This window comes from Eleutherodactylus coqui, chromosome 5 (assembly GCF_035609145.1).
Source record: "Eleutherodactylus coqui strain aEleCoq1 chromosome 5, aEleCoq1.hap1, whole genome shotgun sequence".
NCBI classification, from domain to species: domain Eukaryota; kingdom Metazoa; phylum Chordata; class Amphibia; order Anura; family Eleutherodactylidae; genus Eleutherodactylus; species Eleutherodactylus coqui.
In genome coordinates this window covers 5,758,696-5,771,337 of record NC_089841.1, presented here as the reverse complement: position 1 = coordinate 5,771,337, position 12,642 = coordinate 5,758,696, and the positions used below count along the sequence as shown (strand labels likewise).

Here is a 12,642-nt window from a genome sequence, read left to right as displayed (position 1 = left end):
GGGAGAATTAGATTCCGTATATAAAATTTGGACGCAAATTCTTTTGCACTTAGAATTGAATAATTGAGTTGGGACCCATTAACTTTTCCTATTTATGACATAATAAATGCTCGTGCCAAATTTCACGTTTCTATGACATCAGGAAGTGAGAGAATTAGAATCCGTATGTAAAATTTGGACGCTAATTCTTTTGCGCATAGAATTGAATAAGCGAGTTGGGACCCATTAGCTTTTCCTATTTATGACCTAATCAATGCTCCTGCCAAATTTCAAGTTTCTATGACAGCGGGAAGTGAGCGATTAGATTCCGTATGTAAAATTTGGATGCTAATTCTATTGCGATTAGAATTGAATAATCGAGTTGGAACCCATTTGCTTTTCCTATTTATGACATAATCAATGCTCGTGCCAAATTTCGAGTTTCTATGACACCGGGAATGTGAGAGAATTAGATTCCGTACGTAAATCTTGGACGCTAATTCTTTTGCGCATAGAATTGAATAATCGAGTTGGGACCGATTAGCTTTTCCTATTCATGAGATAATCAATGCCCGTGCTGAATTTCACCTTTCTATGACACCGGGAAGTGACAGAATTAGATTCCGTACGTAAAATTTGGACGCAAATTCTTTTACACTTAGAATTGAATAATCAAGTTTGGACCCATTAACTTTTCCTATTTATGACATAATCAATGCCCTTGCCACATTTCACGTTTCTATGGTATCAGGAAGTGAGAGAATTAGATTCCGTACGTAAAATTTGGACGCAAATTCTTTTGCACTTAGAATTGAATAATCGAGTTGGGACCCATTAACTTTTCCTATTTATGACCTAATCAATGCTCGCGCCAAATTTCACATTTCTATGAAACCGGAAAGTGAGAGAATTATATTCCGTATGTAAAATTTGGACGCTAATTTTTTTTGTGCTTAGAATTGAATAATCGAGTTGGGACCCATTAGCTTTTCCTATTTATGACATAATCAATGACCGTGCCAAATTTCATGTTTCTATGACATCAGGAAGTGAGAGAATTAGATTATGTACGTAAAAATTTGACACTGATTCTTTTGCGCTTAAAATTGAACAATCGAGTTGGGACCCATTAGCTTTTCCTATTTATGACATAATCAATGTCCGTGCCAAATTTCGATTTTCTTGACACCGGGAAAGTAAGAGAATTAGATTCCGTACGTAAATCTTGGACGCTAATTCTTTTGCGAATAGAATTGAATAATCGAGTTGGGACCGATTAGCTTTTCCTATTTATGACATAATCAATGCCCTTGCCAAATTTCACGTTTCTATGACATCAGGAAGTGAGAGAATTAGATTTTGTACATAAAATTTGGACGCTAATTCTTTTGCACACAGAATTGAATAATCGAGTTGGGACTACAGATGAGTGAGCACACTCGTCCGAGCTTGATGCTCGTTCGAGTATTAGGGTGCTCGAGATGCTCGTTACTCGAGACAAGCACCATGCGGTACTCGTCTTGATTAAACGAGCACTGACCATTGAATTCAATGGGCTGCCGGCGATCGCAGGATGAATTGTCGGGAAGGGCTTAAATATATAAGCCCTTCCCTGCAATTCATCCAGAAATGTGTAAAAATAAAAAAAATATATACTTACCTTGTCCCGGCAGATGGAGTTCAGCCGCGGCCGGCTGCAGTTCTCCTGAACTGCTCTCTGTAGTAATCAGCAGCCGGGGATTTAAAAACCCCGCCTGCTGAATGAGCTGCTTCTGATTGGTCACAGCCTGACCAATCAGAGGCAGCTCTCACTCACACCCATTCATGAATTCATGAATGGGTGAGTGAGTGCTCCCTTTGATTGGCTCAGCGACCATGGTTACCTCCACGTGGTGTTTTCTGGGTAACGGAAAGAACCATGCAAAATGGTGAACATATTTTTTTCCTCGGTATCTCTAAAGTAACCACGACTTCATAAGATTTTCCGTGTGAACACCAGATAAACACCAGTACCAAATTAACTCGGGCGAAGCCGGGTATATCAGCTAGTCTATATATATATAACTCGGGCGAAGCGGGGTATATCAGCTAGTCACTATATACAGGAGATGTATAATTATGTATGTCCTGTATATAGCGATATGGACCATGCTGCCTTTTGTTTTGCATTTTTTAAGACTCAGCAGACTGCACCTTGTGCAGCAGCACGCAGCACGTCACAGGCAGTGAGCAGACTGCACCCTGTGGAAAATAGACAAATCAGAGCAGAACCCACCGACACAAGGGGTGTCGCCATCCGCTGGGGACAGGAGGAACTGCCTGGACTCCTCCCGGCACTGCAGTGTGATATTCTTCTTCCCATATTCCTGCTTACAGGAGACGACCACAGAACTGTTCACTGAGATCTCCGTGAAGTTCTCCGTGAAATCCACCATATGCGTCCACGGAGAGGCTTTACGGCAAACACCTGGCAAGAGAAAGATGTAATCAGACGAGGGAGGAGGATGAAGAACAGAACAAAGTGAGAATAACTTTACACTTTCCATGAGAGGAAACATAGTGAAAACTCTATATGTCTGTGTAAAGGGAGCTCCCCCTAGTGGTGGCTGTATATATCTGTATACAGTGAGCTCCCACTAGTGGCAGTTGTATATATCTGTATACAGTGAGCTCCCCCTAGAGGTTGCTGTATATATCTGTATACTGTGTGCTCCACCTAGTGGTAGCTGTATATCAGAATACAGGGAGCTCCCCCTAGTGTAAGCTGTATATATCTTGTGGTAAGACAGTACACAGATTAGCCTGCAGTGGGCTGTAAACAGGCCTTCTGTGTACTGGAAGGTGTGCTAATCAGCAGGGACTGCTGTACATTTGTATCTGGAAAAGCTAAAATCTCCAAACACATTTAGTCCCTGGCTGAGAGCCGGGGCTACTGCAGCAAGCCAGATACAGAGCTGGAGCTACTCCCTGAGAGGGCGGATAAGAGGAGATTGAAAGCCTGACATCTGTGGGAGACCAGGCTGTGGTAACGCCACAAGTCTGACAGGGAAGGACGCCCCCAGACTGACACCCAGTTGGGTATGTGTAGTGTCAGTAAGTCACTGTGACAGTAATGAGTGAGGAAGCTACTGTTTGGTGAGCGCCTGGACGGGTGAGTGTTTGTTCTGTTTATAGCACCAAGTGTATACGCTGCCAGTGGCTGCTGTGTTTCCACTGGATTTCTGGTTATTTCTGAATATTCAAGAAAATAAAGTTATTCAGACTTTTACATGGACTGAGTGAGCCTCTGTGTCTTCGTCGACCTCACCCACCACGCAGACATTGCCATAATCTGTATGCAGTGAACTCATCTATATGCAGCGAGTTCTAACTAATGGTAGCTGTGTACATAGGGAGTTGCCTATAGTGATGGTTGTATTGTATGCATCGGTATACAGAGAGCTCCCCCTAGTGATCACTGCATATATTTACATACAGTAAATATACTGTATGTTCCGTCTAGTGATGTCTGCATACAGTGAACTCCAACTAGTGGTTGCTGTATATAGCTATAAACAGTGAGTTACTCCCAGTTGTGGCTGTATATATGTATATAGGGAGCTCCCTCTAGTGATGGCTGTACGCATATGTACACAGTGAGCTCCCCTAGTGGGTGCTGTATATATTTATATATAGTGGTGACTATGTACATGTGTATACATGGAGTTCCCATTAGTCATTGCAGTGCATATCTGTATACAGGGAGCTCTCTCTGGTGATGGCTATATAAATGTGTATCACAAACTTGTCACAGAGAGAGAGGGGGAACCCCAACTGATCCCGCCTCTATCACCAATTACTCACGCATTGACTATTTCGAGTGCATTTGACGCTACCAACCATCACATCAGAGGCTCGATCAATCACTCTAGGGAGATTGCAAGCTTGGAGCCATTAGATTACAGGCTGATTTGTATCCAGCTTTCCTGGGCTTCTGCAAGCATGCAAAGTGAAAGCTCAAATCACCACTTGGTTCCGTCCAATGTACTCCAGCACTCTACAATGCCGCATAAAATACACACGCTGCCACCACCAGCTTGTTACAGGTAGATTGGAACCCAGAATTATGAATTATGAACACAGAGTTATGATTCGTTTTAAAACAGACTAGACTTGACTAATAAATTGTAAATTTATTCTAGGAAAAGACAAGCAGTGCTAAATATGTATAAGTATAAAAGTATACAGAAAAGGACACAGGAGTATAAGGATATACAGGTATATACAAGACAGTGTCTTTAAAATAAACTGGATTATGGGATACACAGTCCAAAGGCTCTGATTGGTAGAGTTCCTAGAAGAAAAAATGGGACAGTCCATATGCAGCAGCATATCTCTATGGTCTGACAACCTGTTCTCTGTGAGCTCCCAGTGTTAATAGTTTCCCCAGAACACACCTCCCCCCGCCCCCTCTGAGGTCATACAGAAAAGGGAGGATTGGATTGTGGAAAATCATAACTCGGAATTTCGGTCATATCTCTGCACGGGGTCCTCCGATCAGGAAGTTATGTCTGCTATATTTCTGGTCATGATTTTATCTATTCATTGATATCAAGTATGACACGTGAATTATAACCAGGTCTGGGTGTTCCAGGGCCTGTACCAAAACGTGTGCGGGTGTGTTTTATTCAGCTGGGCTGCCCGATTCTGTAAATATGTTTCATATATGGCTAGGACCCTCACACAACTGATAATTCTTATTAAAAGATTTCCCCTAATCTGAATTTTCGGCTCCGGCGGGTCTGCAGCGCCCTCTGCTGGGTGAATGGTTTTTCTAAGACTTCATTACCGAGTGCAGGTCATACAACTCATGTATCCTCATGCTTATACTATCCAACACATACAGGGGGGAGAAGAAAGAAAGTGGGTTATTTACATCACAGCCCAGCTCAGGAAGGGGAGACAATGGCCGTTTCTAAATGTGAATATAAACAGGCAGGGGGAACTAAGAAGCCTCTATAACTGCATCCCAACTATTCAGGGCCGGCAGGGGATTATACAGGGGATAAAAAACTGGCTGCTGAATATAGGTCTAAGGTCGGACATACAGACCAACATGGCTGACAGCCTAACAGGCTCTATGATGAAACTATGTATACAGAGAGCTCCTACTAGGGGTTGTGGTATAAATCTGTATATAAGGATTTCCCCATAGTGCTGGCTGCACATGTATGTATACAGCGAGCTTCCCCTAGTCATTGTGGTATATATCTGTATACAGGGAGCTCCCCATAGTGGTGGCTGCATATATCTATATACTACCAGCTCCATATAGTGATAGCTGTATATAATTTTATACAGGCAGCACCACCTAGTGGTGGCTGCATTAACCTGTTTACAAAAAGCTCAACCTAGTTGTGGCTGTACACACACACACACACACACACACACACACATACATATATATATATATATATATATATATATATATATATATATATATATATATATATATATATATATATACTGTATGTGTGTGTGTGTGTGTGTGTGTGTATGTATCTGTATATGCTGTATATATCTGTATAAATAGAATCCCATATAGTGATGGCCTTACATATTTGTATACAGGGAGCTCCCCCTAGTGGTGGCTTTATAGATCTATGTACAGGGAGTTTTCTCTAGTGGTGGCTGTATATATCTGTATACATGTGATACAGATAGACATGGAGGCTCTGGTACCCTGTTGGAAAGCCTCTAGCTTTGCTACAGGATGATATAGAGGGGCGTGGAGGTATACAGGTTCTGTATGGGATCCTACGGCATATTGTTCCATATTTGCTGTAACTGAGCCTCTAGATCAGTAGTTCCCAAAGTGGTCTATATGGACCACCAGGGATCGCTTTTGACATACTGGGGGTCCATATCAGCAATAAAAAATATTGAGGACGCATGAGACATAAATAGGGGTCCATGTGAGCGGACCCCATTCAGGCAGGTCATCATGAACATTTAGGCTCTCTGACATAATCCACCTTCCACAGATTGTACAGAATACGTGTAATAGAAGTTACTGACCTCTCTGATATCTCATAAAGTCGTTTATGTAAAGTTCACAGAAAACTTCTTGGGCTCCGGTGACAGACGGAACAGACCCGCGCAGATACCGCAGATTCTGCAGCAGATACCGCCCTTAGCATGCTATTGAAAAATGCTTTTTCCTGAACACCAGTGGAAATCAATTGTGATTTTCCGCTCTTGGAGGAAAAATTGCAGCATTTTCTATTTGAAGTCAATGGAAGTCGTCAGACCTGCGGCCCTTCCACAATTGACATTGCTGAAAAGTCCTAGATTCTGCATCATCACTAGACAATAACGTGGGAAATGCAGGTGTTAAAAACAAATCTGTACTGCGCATCTCCAACGGCGAGGCGTGCGGACCATCCGCAGTACAGAAAAGAACAGGAAATCACAGGTATGCGCAGACGCCGGCTGGGCACAGGGTCGGACTCCTCTGAGAGCTCCTGCATACAGAATCTGACCCACCAGTGTGCAGCCAGCTTTAGGCAGGCAAGGGGTCTACCAAAAACAAAAACATTGACAAGTGGTCTACGGAACAAAAGAGTTTGTGAACCTCTGCTCTACATCATGTAAACTCGTAGACTGTTGAAGTTGGCATCCCAGATGGTCCCATACATGTTCTATTGGTGATAAATCTTGTGACAGGGCAGCCATGCAAGTGTGAGAATGTTGTGGGGCTTTATGGGACCCCCTTGTGTGCGGCCGAGCATTATACTGCTAGAAATGACCTATTTGAAGACATGTGGTTGCTGGATGTCCTCAACATATCTCCCATTGTCATATGTCGGGAGACCGACATATGGCCCCCACATCATCACACCAGCAGTGGGCAGAATGAAGGCGCTCACCCCAACGTCTCCAGACACGAACACGGCTATCGTCAATAACTGAAATGAAACTGGATTTGTCGCTGAAGAGAACCCAGTTCCACTCCGAAGCATCCGGTTTCACCGTTTACATCAACACTGCAGATAGAGGCGATGATGGGTGGATGTTAAATGCTCTTCAGCCAAGCGCCTGGAAATGGTACCTACAGACACAGGTGTGTAACAATGGCATCACCTGTCTCTAGATGGCGGATAATAAAACAGTTGGCGCTCCTCGTGAATCTCGGGCAATCAGATCCTCTCTACTTGTGAGTCTGTTTGGGGGCGTCCTGAGCCCGGTCACGTTGTGTGCCCTCATACATCCACTGGTCCCATCACCTCCTAACAGTCTGGTCAGACGCTCCTCTCTACTGGTGGTCTGTAGGGGGCGTCCTGAGCCCGGTCACCTTGTGTACCCTCACACATCCACTGGTCCCAACACCTTCTAACAGTATGGTCAGATGCTCCTCTCTACTGGTGGTCTGTAGCAGGCGTCCTGAGCCTGGTCACCTTGTGTGCCCCCATCCAATGGTCCCAACACCTCCTAACAGTCTGGTCAGATGTTCCTCTCTACTGATGATCTGTTAGGGCCATCATGAGCCCGGTCACCTTGTGTGCCCCCATCCACTGGTCCCAACACCCCCTAACAGTCTGGTCAGATGGTCCTCTGTACTGGTGGTCTGTAGAGGGCGTCCTGAGCCCGGTCACCCTGTGTGCCTTCACACATCTACTGGTCCCAACACCTCCTAACAGTCAGGTCAGATGTTCCTCTCTACTGATAATCTGTTAGGGCCATCATGAGCCCGGTCACCTAGTGTGCCCCCATCCACTGGTCCCAACACCCCCGAACAGTTTGGTCAGATGGTCCTCTCTATTGGTGGTCTGTAGGGGGCGTCCTGAGCCCAGTCACCTTGTGTGCCCTTACACATCTACTGGTCCCAACACCCCCTAACAGTCTAGAAAGCACGACCGGTGGGAAAAATTCATCAATACGACCATCCAGCTTCTCCCACCCCAATAATGCGCCCATCTCAGACTCTGGTAACAGGGTGACATCTCTTCTCTGCGTTGTAGAGGCATCTAGTGGTCAATAAGCTCTACACAAGGAGCATCCGAGAGCCTCTTACAGGCCAAGGGCGGAACCACTTTTAGGGCCTCTTGAACCATTAATCTAATCACGCAACAACTCTAATTATTTGTATATCAGCTTAAGATGGAACGGCATGCCGAGTTTTGAAAAAGGACGACAACTTCTTTTTAGAGGCTGGATTTTTTTTTAACAAAAAGTGTGAATCTGCATGTAGTGAGCTCCCCCTAGTGGTGGCTGTATATATATGTATGTAGTGAGCTCCCCCTAGTGGTGGCTGTATATATTTGTATGTAGTGAGCTCCACCTAGTGGTGTCTGTATATATTTGTATGTAGTGAGCTCCCCCTAGTGGTGGCTGTATATATCTGAATGTCGTGAGCCCTCCCTAGTGGTGACTGTATATATCTGTATGTAGTGAGCTCCCCCTAGTGGTAACTATATATATTTGCATGTAGTGAGCTCCCTCTACTGGTTGCTGTATATATCTGTATGTAGTGAGCTCCCTCTAGTGGTGGCTGTATATATCTGTATGCAGTGAGCCCCCCCCCCCCCTAGTGGTAGCTGTATATATCTGTATGTAGTGAGCTCCCCCTAGTGGTGGCTGTATATATTTGTATGTAGTCAGCTCCACCTAGTGGTGTGTGTGTATATATTTGTATGTAGTGAGCTCCCCCTAGTGGTGTCTGTATATATCTGTATGTAGTGAGCTCCCCTAGTGATAGCTGTATATTTCTGTATACAGCGAGCTCACCCTAGCGGTGGCTGTACATATCAGCAATCAGTGAACTCCCCTAGTAGTGGTTCTGTTTATCTGTATAGAAGGAGCTTCACGTAGTGGTAGCTGTATTTAGCTGTATACAGGGAGCTCCCTCTAGTGGTGGGTGCAGGCAGACGGAATTGTTTCTACATCTGTCTTTTATCTTGATGTTGTAAATAAAATATTAAATAAGCTCCAAACTGTAGCACAATTATAGTTGTCATAGGCTGTAAACTACTAGTACTCCGGATGCAGCCTGCAATGTAAAGAATGGTGGTTACCCTTCTGCGTGTCTCCCATAGAGCTGTACTATAATTGGATGTCTCTGCTTCCTCTGAGTTTGGGAGCAGGAGGTGATAGGTTTATAAAAAGGCATAAAATGCTAGAAAATGATAAAGCTCCTGAGTCCGCCCTCACCAATACAATGATCGCCATCCGCTGGGGACAGGAGGAACTGCCCGGACTTCTCCCGACACTGCAGTGTGATATTCTTCTCCCTATATCCCTGCTGACAGGAGACGACCACAGAACTGTTCACTAAGATCTCCGTGAAGTTCTCTGGGAAATCCACCATATGCGTCCACGGAGAGGCTTTACGGCAAACACCTGGCAAGAGAAAGATGTAATCAGATGAGGGAGGAAGACGAGGCACAGAACACGGGAGGAAGGGATTTCTCTGTGACATGAATGTAGCAGCAGGAGCTCAAGGAGACAGATTCATTATGGAGCTCAATGGGAGCCATGTACATCTGTATGAGCGACTGCTAGTATTGGATGTATATATTTGTATGTAGTGAGCTCCCCCTAGTGGTGGCTGTATATATCTGTATGTAGTGAGCTCCCCCTAGTGGTGGCTGTGTATATATATAAATGTATATCTGTTTGTAGTGAGTTCCCCCTAGTGGTGGCTATATATACACAAGTGTATGTAGTGAGCTCCCCCTAGTGGTGGCTATATATACAAAAGTGTATGTAGTGAGCTCCCTCTAATGGTGGCTATATATACACAAGTGTGTGTAATGAGCTGCCCCTAGTGGTGGTTATATATACACAAGTGTATGAAGTGAGCTCCCCCTAGTGGTAGCTATATATACACAAATGTATGAAGTGAGCTCCCCCTAGTGGTGGCTATATATACACAAGTGTATGAATTGAGCTCCCCCTAGTGGTGGCTATATATACACAAGTGTATGTAGTGAACTTCCTCTAGTGGTGTCTGTATATATCTGTATGTAGTGAGCTCCCCCTAGTGGTGGCTATATATATCTGTATGTAGTGAGCTCCCCCTAGTTATGGCTGTATATATCTGTATGTAGTGAGCTCCCCCTAGTGGTGACCGTATATATATGTATGTAGTGAGCTCCCCCTAGTGGTGGCTGTATATATATATATATATATATATATATATATATATATATCTGCATGGATAATATACAGAATATTATACTGATGAAACAAGAAATTGCTGAGTTATTCTGCAGAAAGAATAAAAGAGCAGAACCCACCGACACAAGGGGTGTCGCCATCCGCTGGGGACAGGAGGAACTGCCCGGACTTCTCCCGGCACTGCAGTGTGATATTCTTCTCCCTATATCCCGTCTGACAGGAGACGACCACAGAACTGTTCACTGAGATCTCCGTGAAGTACTTCGGGAAATCCACCATATGCGTCCACGGAGAGGCTTTACGGCAAACACCTGGCAAGAGAAAGATGTAATCAGACGAGGGAGGAAGACGAGGCACAGAACACGGGAGGAAGGCATTTCTCTGTGACATGAATGTAGCAGCAGGAGCTCAAGGAGACAGATTCATTATAGAGTTCAATGGGAGCCGGGTACATCTGTATGAGCGCCTGCTAGTGGTGGCTGTATATATCTGTATGTAGTGAGCTCCCCCTAGTGGTGGCTGTATATATCTGTATGCAGTGAGCGCCCCCTAGTGGTGGCTGTATATATCTGTATGCAATGAGCTCCCCCTAGTGGTGGCTGTATATATCTGTATGCAGTGAGCTTGCCCTAGTGGTGGCTGTATATATCTTGTAGCAAGCCGGGGTACATTTGTCTGAGGATCGCCGACCTCTTGCACATGGAAATGGCACATCACACGTGTAGAAACTGCTCAGGAGATGTGGATTTCTTTATCTGGCTCCTGCCAGCCTTTATTTGTCATCACCACAATCACAAAACAGAGCAATATCATCCAACATCAATATACACAGTCCATATGCACCCCAGTTGGGTGTGAGTCCCGGGTTGTCGCCCCTCTCAGACTCCAGCCTCTGCTAGGCCCCCAGCCTGCAGCACCTCAGCTCTGCTCCATTGGTCTTCCCTCCATGCTTCCTGCACGGCTGCCTCTTTTGTAACCAATTCTTGCTACAACTAGGGTATTAACCCTTTCTTTCCTTCTTGCAGGTATTAGAATGCCTGACTAGCACACTCTGCAAGTCAGTCTGTGTAATGCACCGCTACAATCTATATACAGTGAGCTCCCCCTAGTGGTGGCTGTATATAGCTGTATGCAGGGAGCTCCTCCTAGTGGTGGCTGTATATAGCTGTATGCAGGGAGCTCCCCCTAGTGGTGGCTGTATATAGCTGTATACAGTGAGCTCCGTCTAGTGGTGGCTGTATATAGCTGTATGCAGTGAGCTCCCCCTAGTGGTGGCTGTATATATCTGTATGTAGTGATCTCCTCCTAGTGGTGGCTGTATATATCTGTATGCAGGGAGCTCCTACTAGTGGTGGCTGTATACATCTGTATGTAGTGTGCTCCTCCTAGTGGTGGATATATATATCTGTATGGATAATATACAGAAAACATACATAGTAACATAACAAACTTAATATCCTCTCTGAACCCCAAAACAGTACCCATAAAAAGAAAAAAACAATAAATTTGACCACACCCCCTGTAACACGATCAAAGATAGTACACTTCTTTCAACCTTCCATTCTAAACCCCCCCAAAAATTCCCTAGGAGGAGAGGCAAAAGGAGAGGTAAAAGATTTAATAAAAAACAACAAAAAACAGTCTGGATCCGGACACGGAAATTAGTCCCCAATTAGCCGCTACAGAAGGTATATGTAACCTATCTAGTCACGTGTTGTTAAAAAATGAGTTTGATCTTTTAAGTAAAGGACTTTCGTTTTGTCCTTCCGGAAAATCTAATTTATTTGAATTATTTATTGATTTAAACCAGTTTTTACGTAAAATTACACTGAATAAGTATTATATTATTAATGAGAAGGTTCAGCCAGTGAAGCTTTTACAGACTTTGATCTTAACGACCCGATCCCGACAGATTTAAAACCTAAAAGTCATTTTTACCCGACCGAAATAAAGGGTCCCTTTTAGAGTCCTTTTATTATAATATGTTAAACCATTTTACTAAATTATGTGAAGCCGGTAATTTAAAGGGGTTGTCCCGCGGCAGCAAGTGGGGGTATACACTTCTGTATGGCCATATTAATGCACTTTGTAATGTACATTGTGCATTAATTATGAGCCATACAGAAGTTATTCACTTACCTGCTCCGTTGCTAGCGTCCTCGTCTCCATGGTGCCGTCTAATTTTCAGCGTCTAATCGCCGGATTAGACGCGCTTGCGCAGTCCGGTCTTCTTCTTTTCTGAATGGGGCCGCTCGTGCCGGAGAGCGGCTCCTTGTAGCTCCGCCCCGTCACGTGCCGATTCCAGCCAATCAGGAGGCTGGAAACGGCAATGGACCGCACAGAAGACCTGCGGTCCACCGAGGGTGAAGATCCCGGCGGCCATCTTCACCAGGTAAGTAAGAAGTCACCGGAGCGCGGGGATTCGGGTAAGCACTATCCGGTTTTCTTTTTTAACCCCTGCATCGGGTTTGTCTCGCGCCGAACGGGGGGGCTATTGAAAAAAAA

The 12,642-nt window shown here is 44.6% G+C and overlaps 1 protein-coding gene across 1 annotated transcript in view; it reads right to left on the bottom strand.

Moving 5' to 3' along the window:
- The window catches only part of LOC136627225 (uncharacterized), a 28,337-nt gene that overhangs the window by 11,118 nt on the left and 4,577 nt on the right, over nt 1–12,642 (bottom strand). Inside the window, exons 2-4 of the mRNA XM_066602156.1 lie at nt 10,257–10,448; nt 9,169–9,357; nt 2,255–2,446 (exon numbers count right to left, since the gene is read on the bottom strand). Coding sequence (XP_066458253.1) covers nt 2,255–2,446; nt 9,169–9,357; nt 10,257–10,448 — 573 coding nt within the window. The remainder of the gene's footprint in view (nt 1–2,254; nt 2,447–9,168; nt 9,358–10,256; nt 10,449–12,642) is intronic.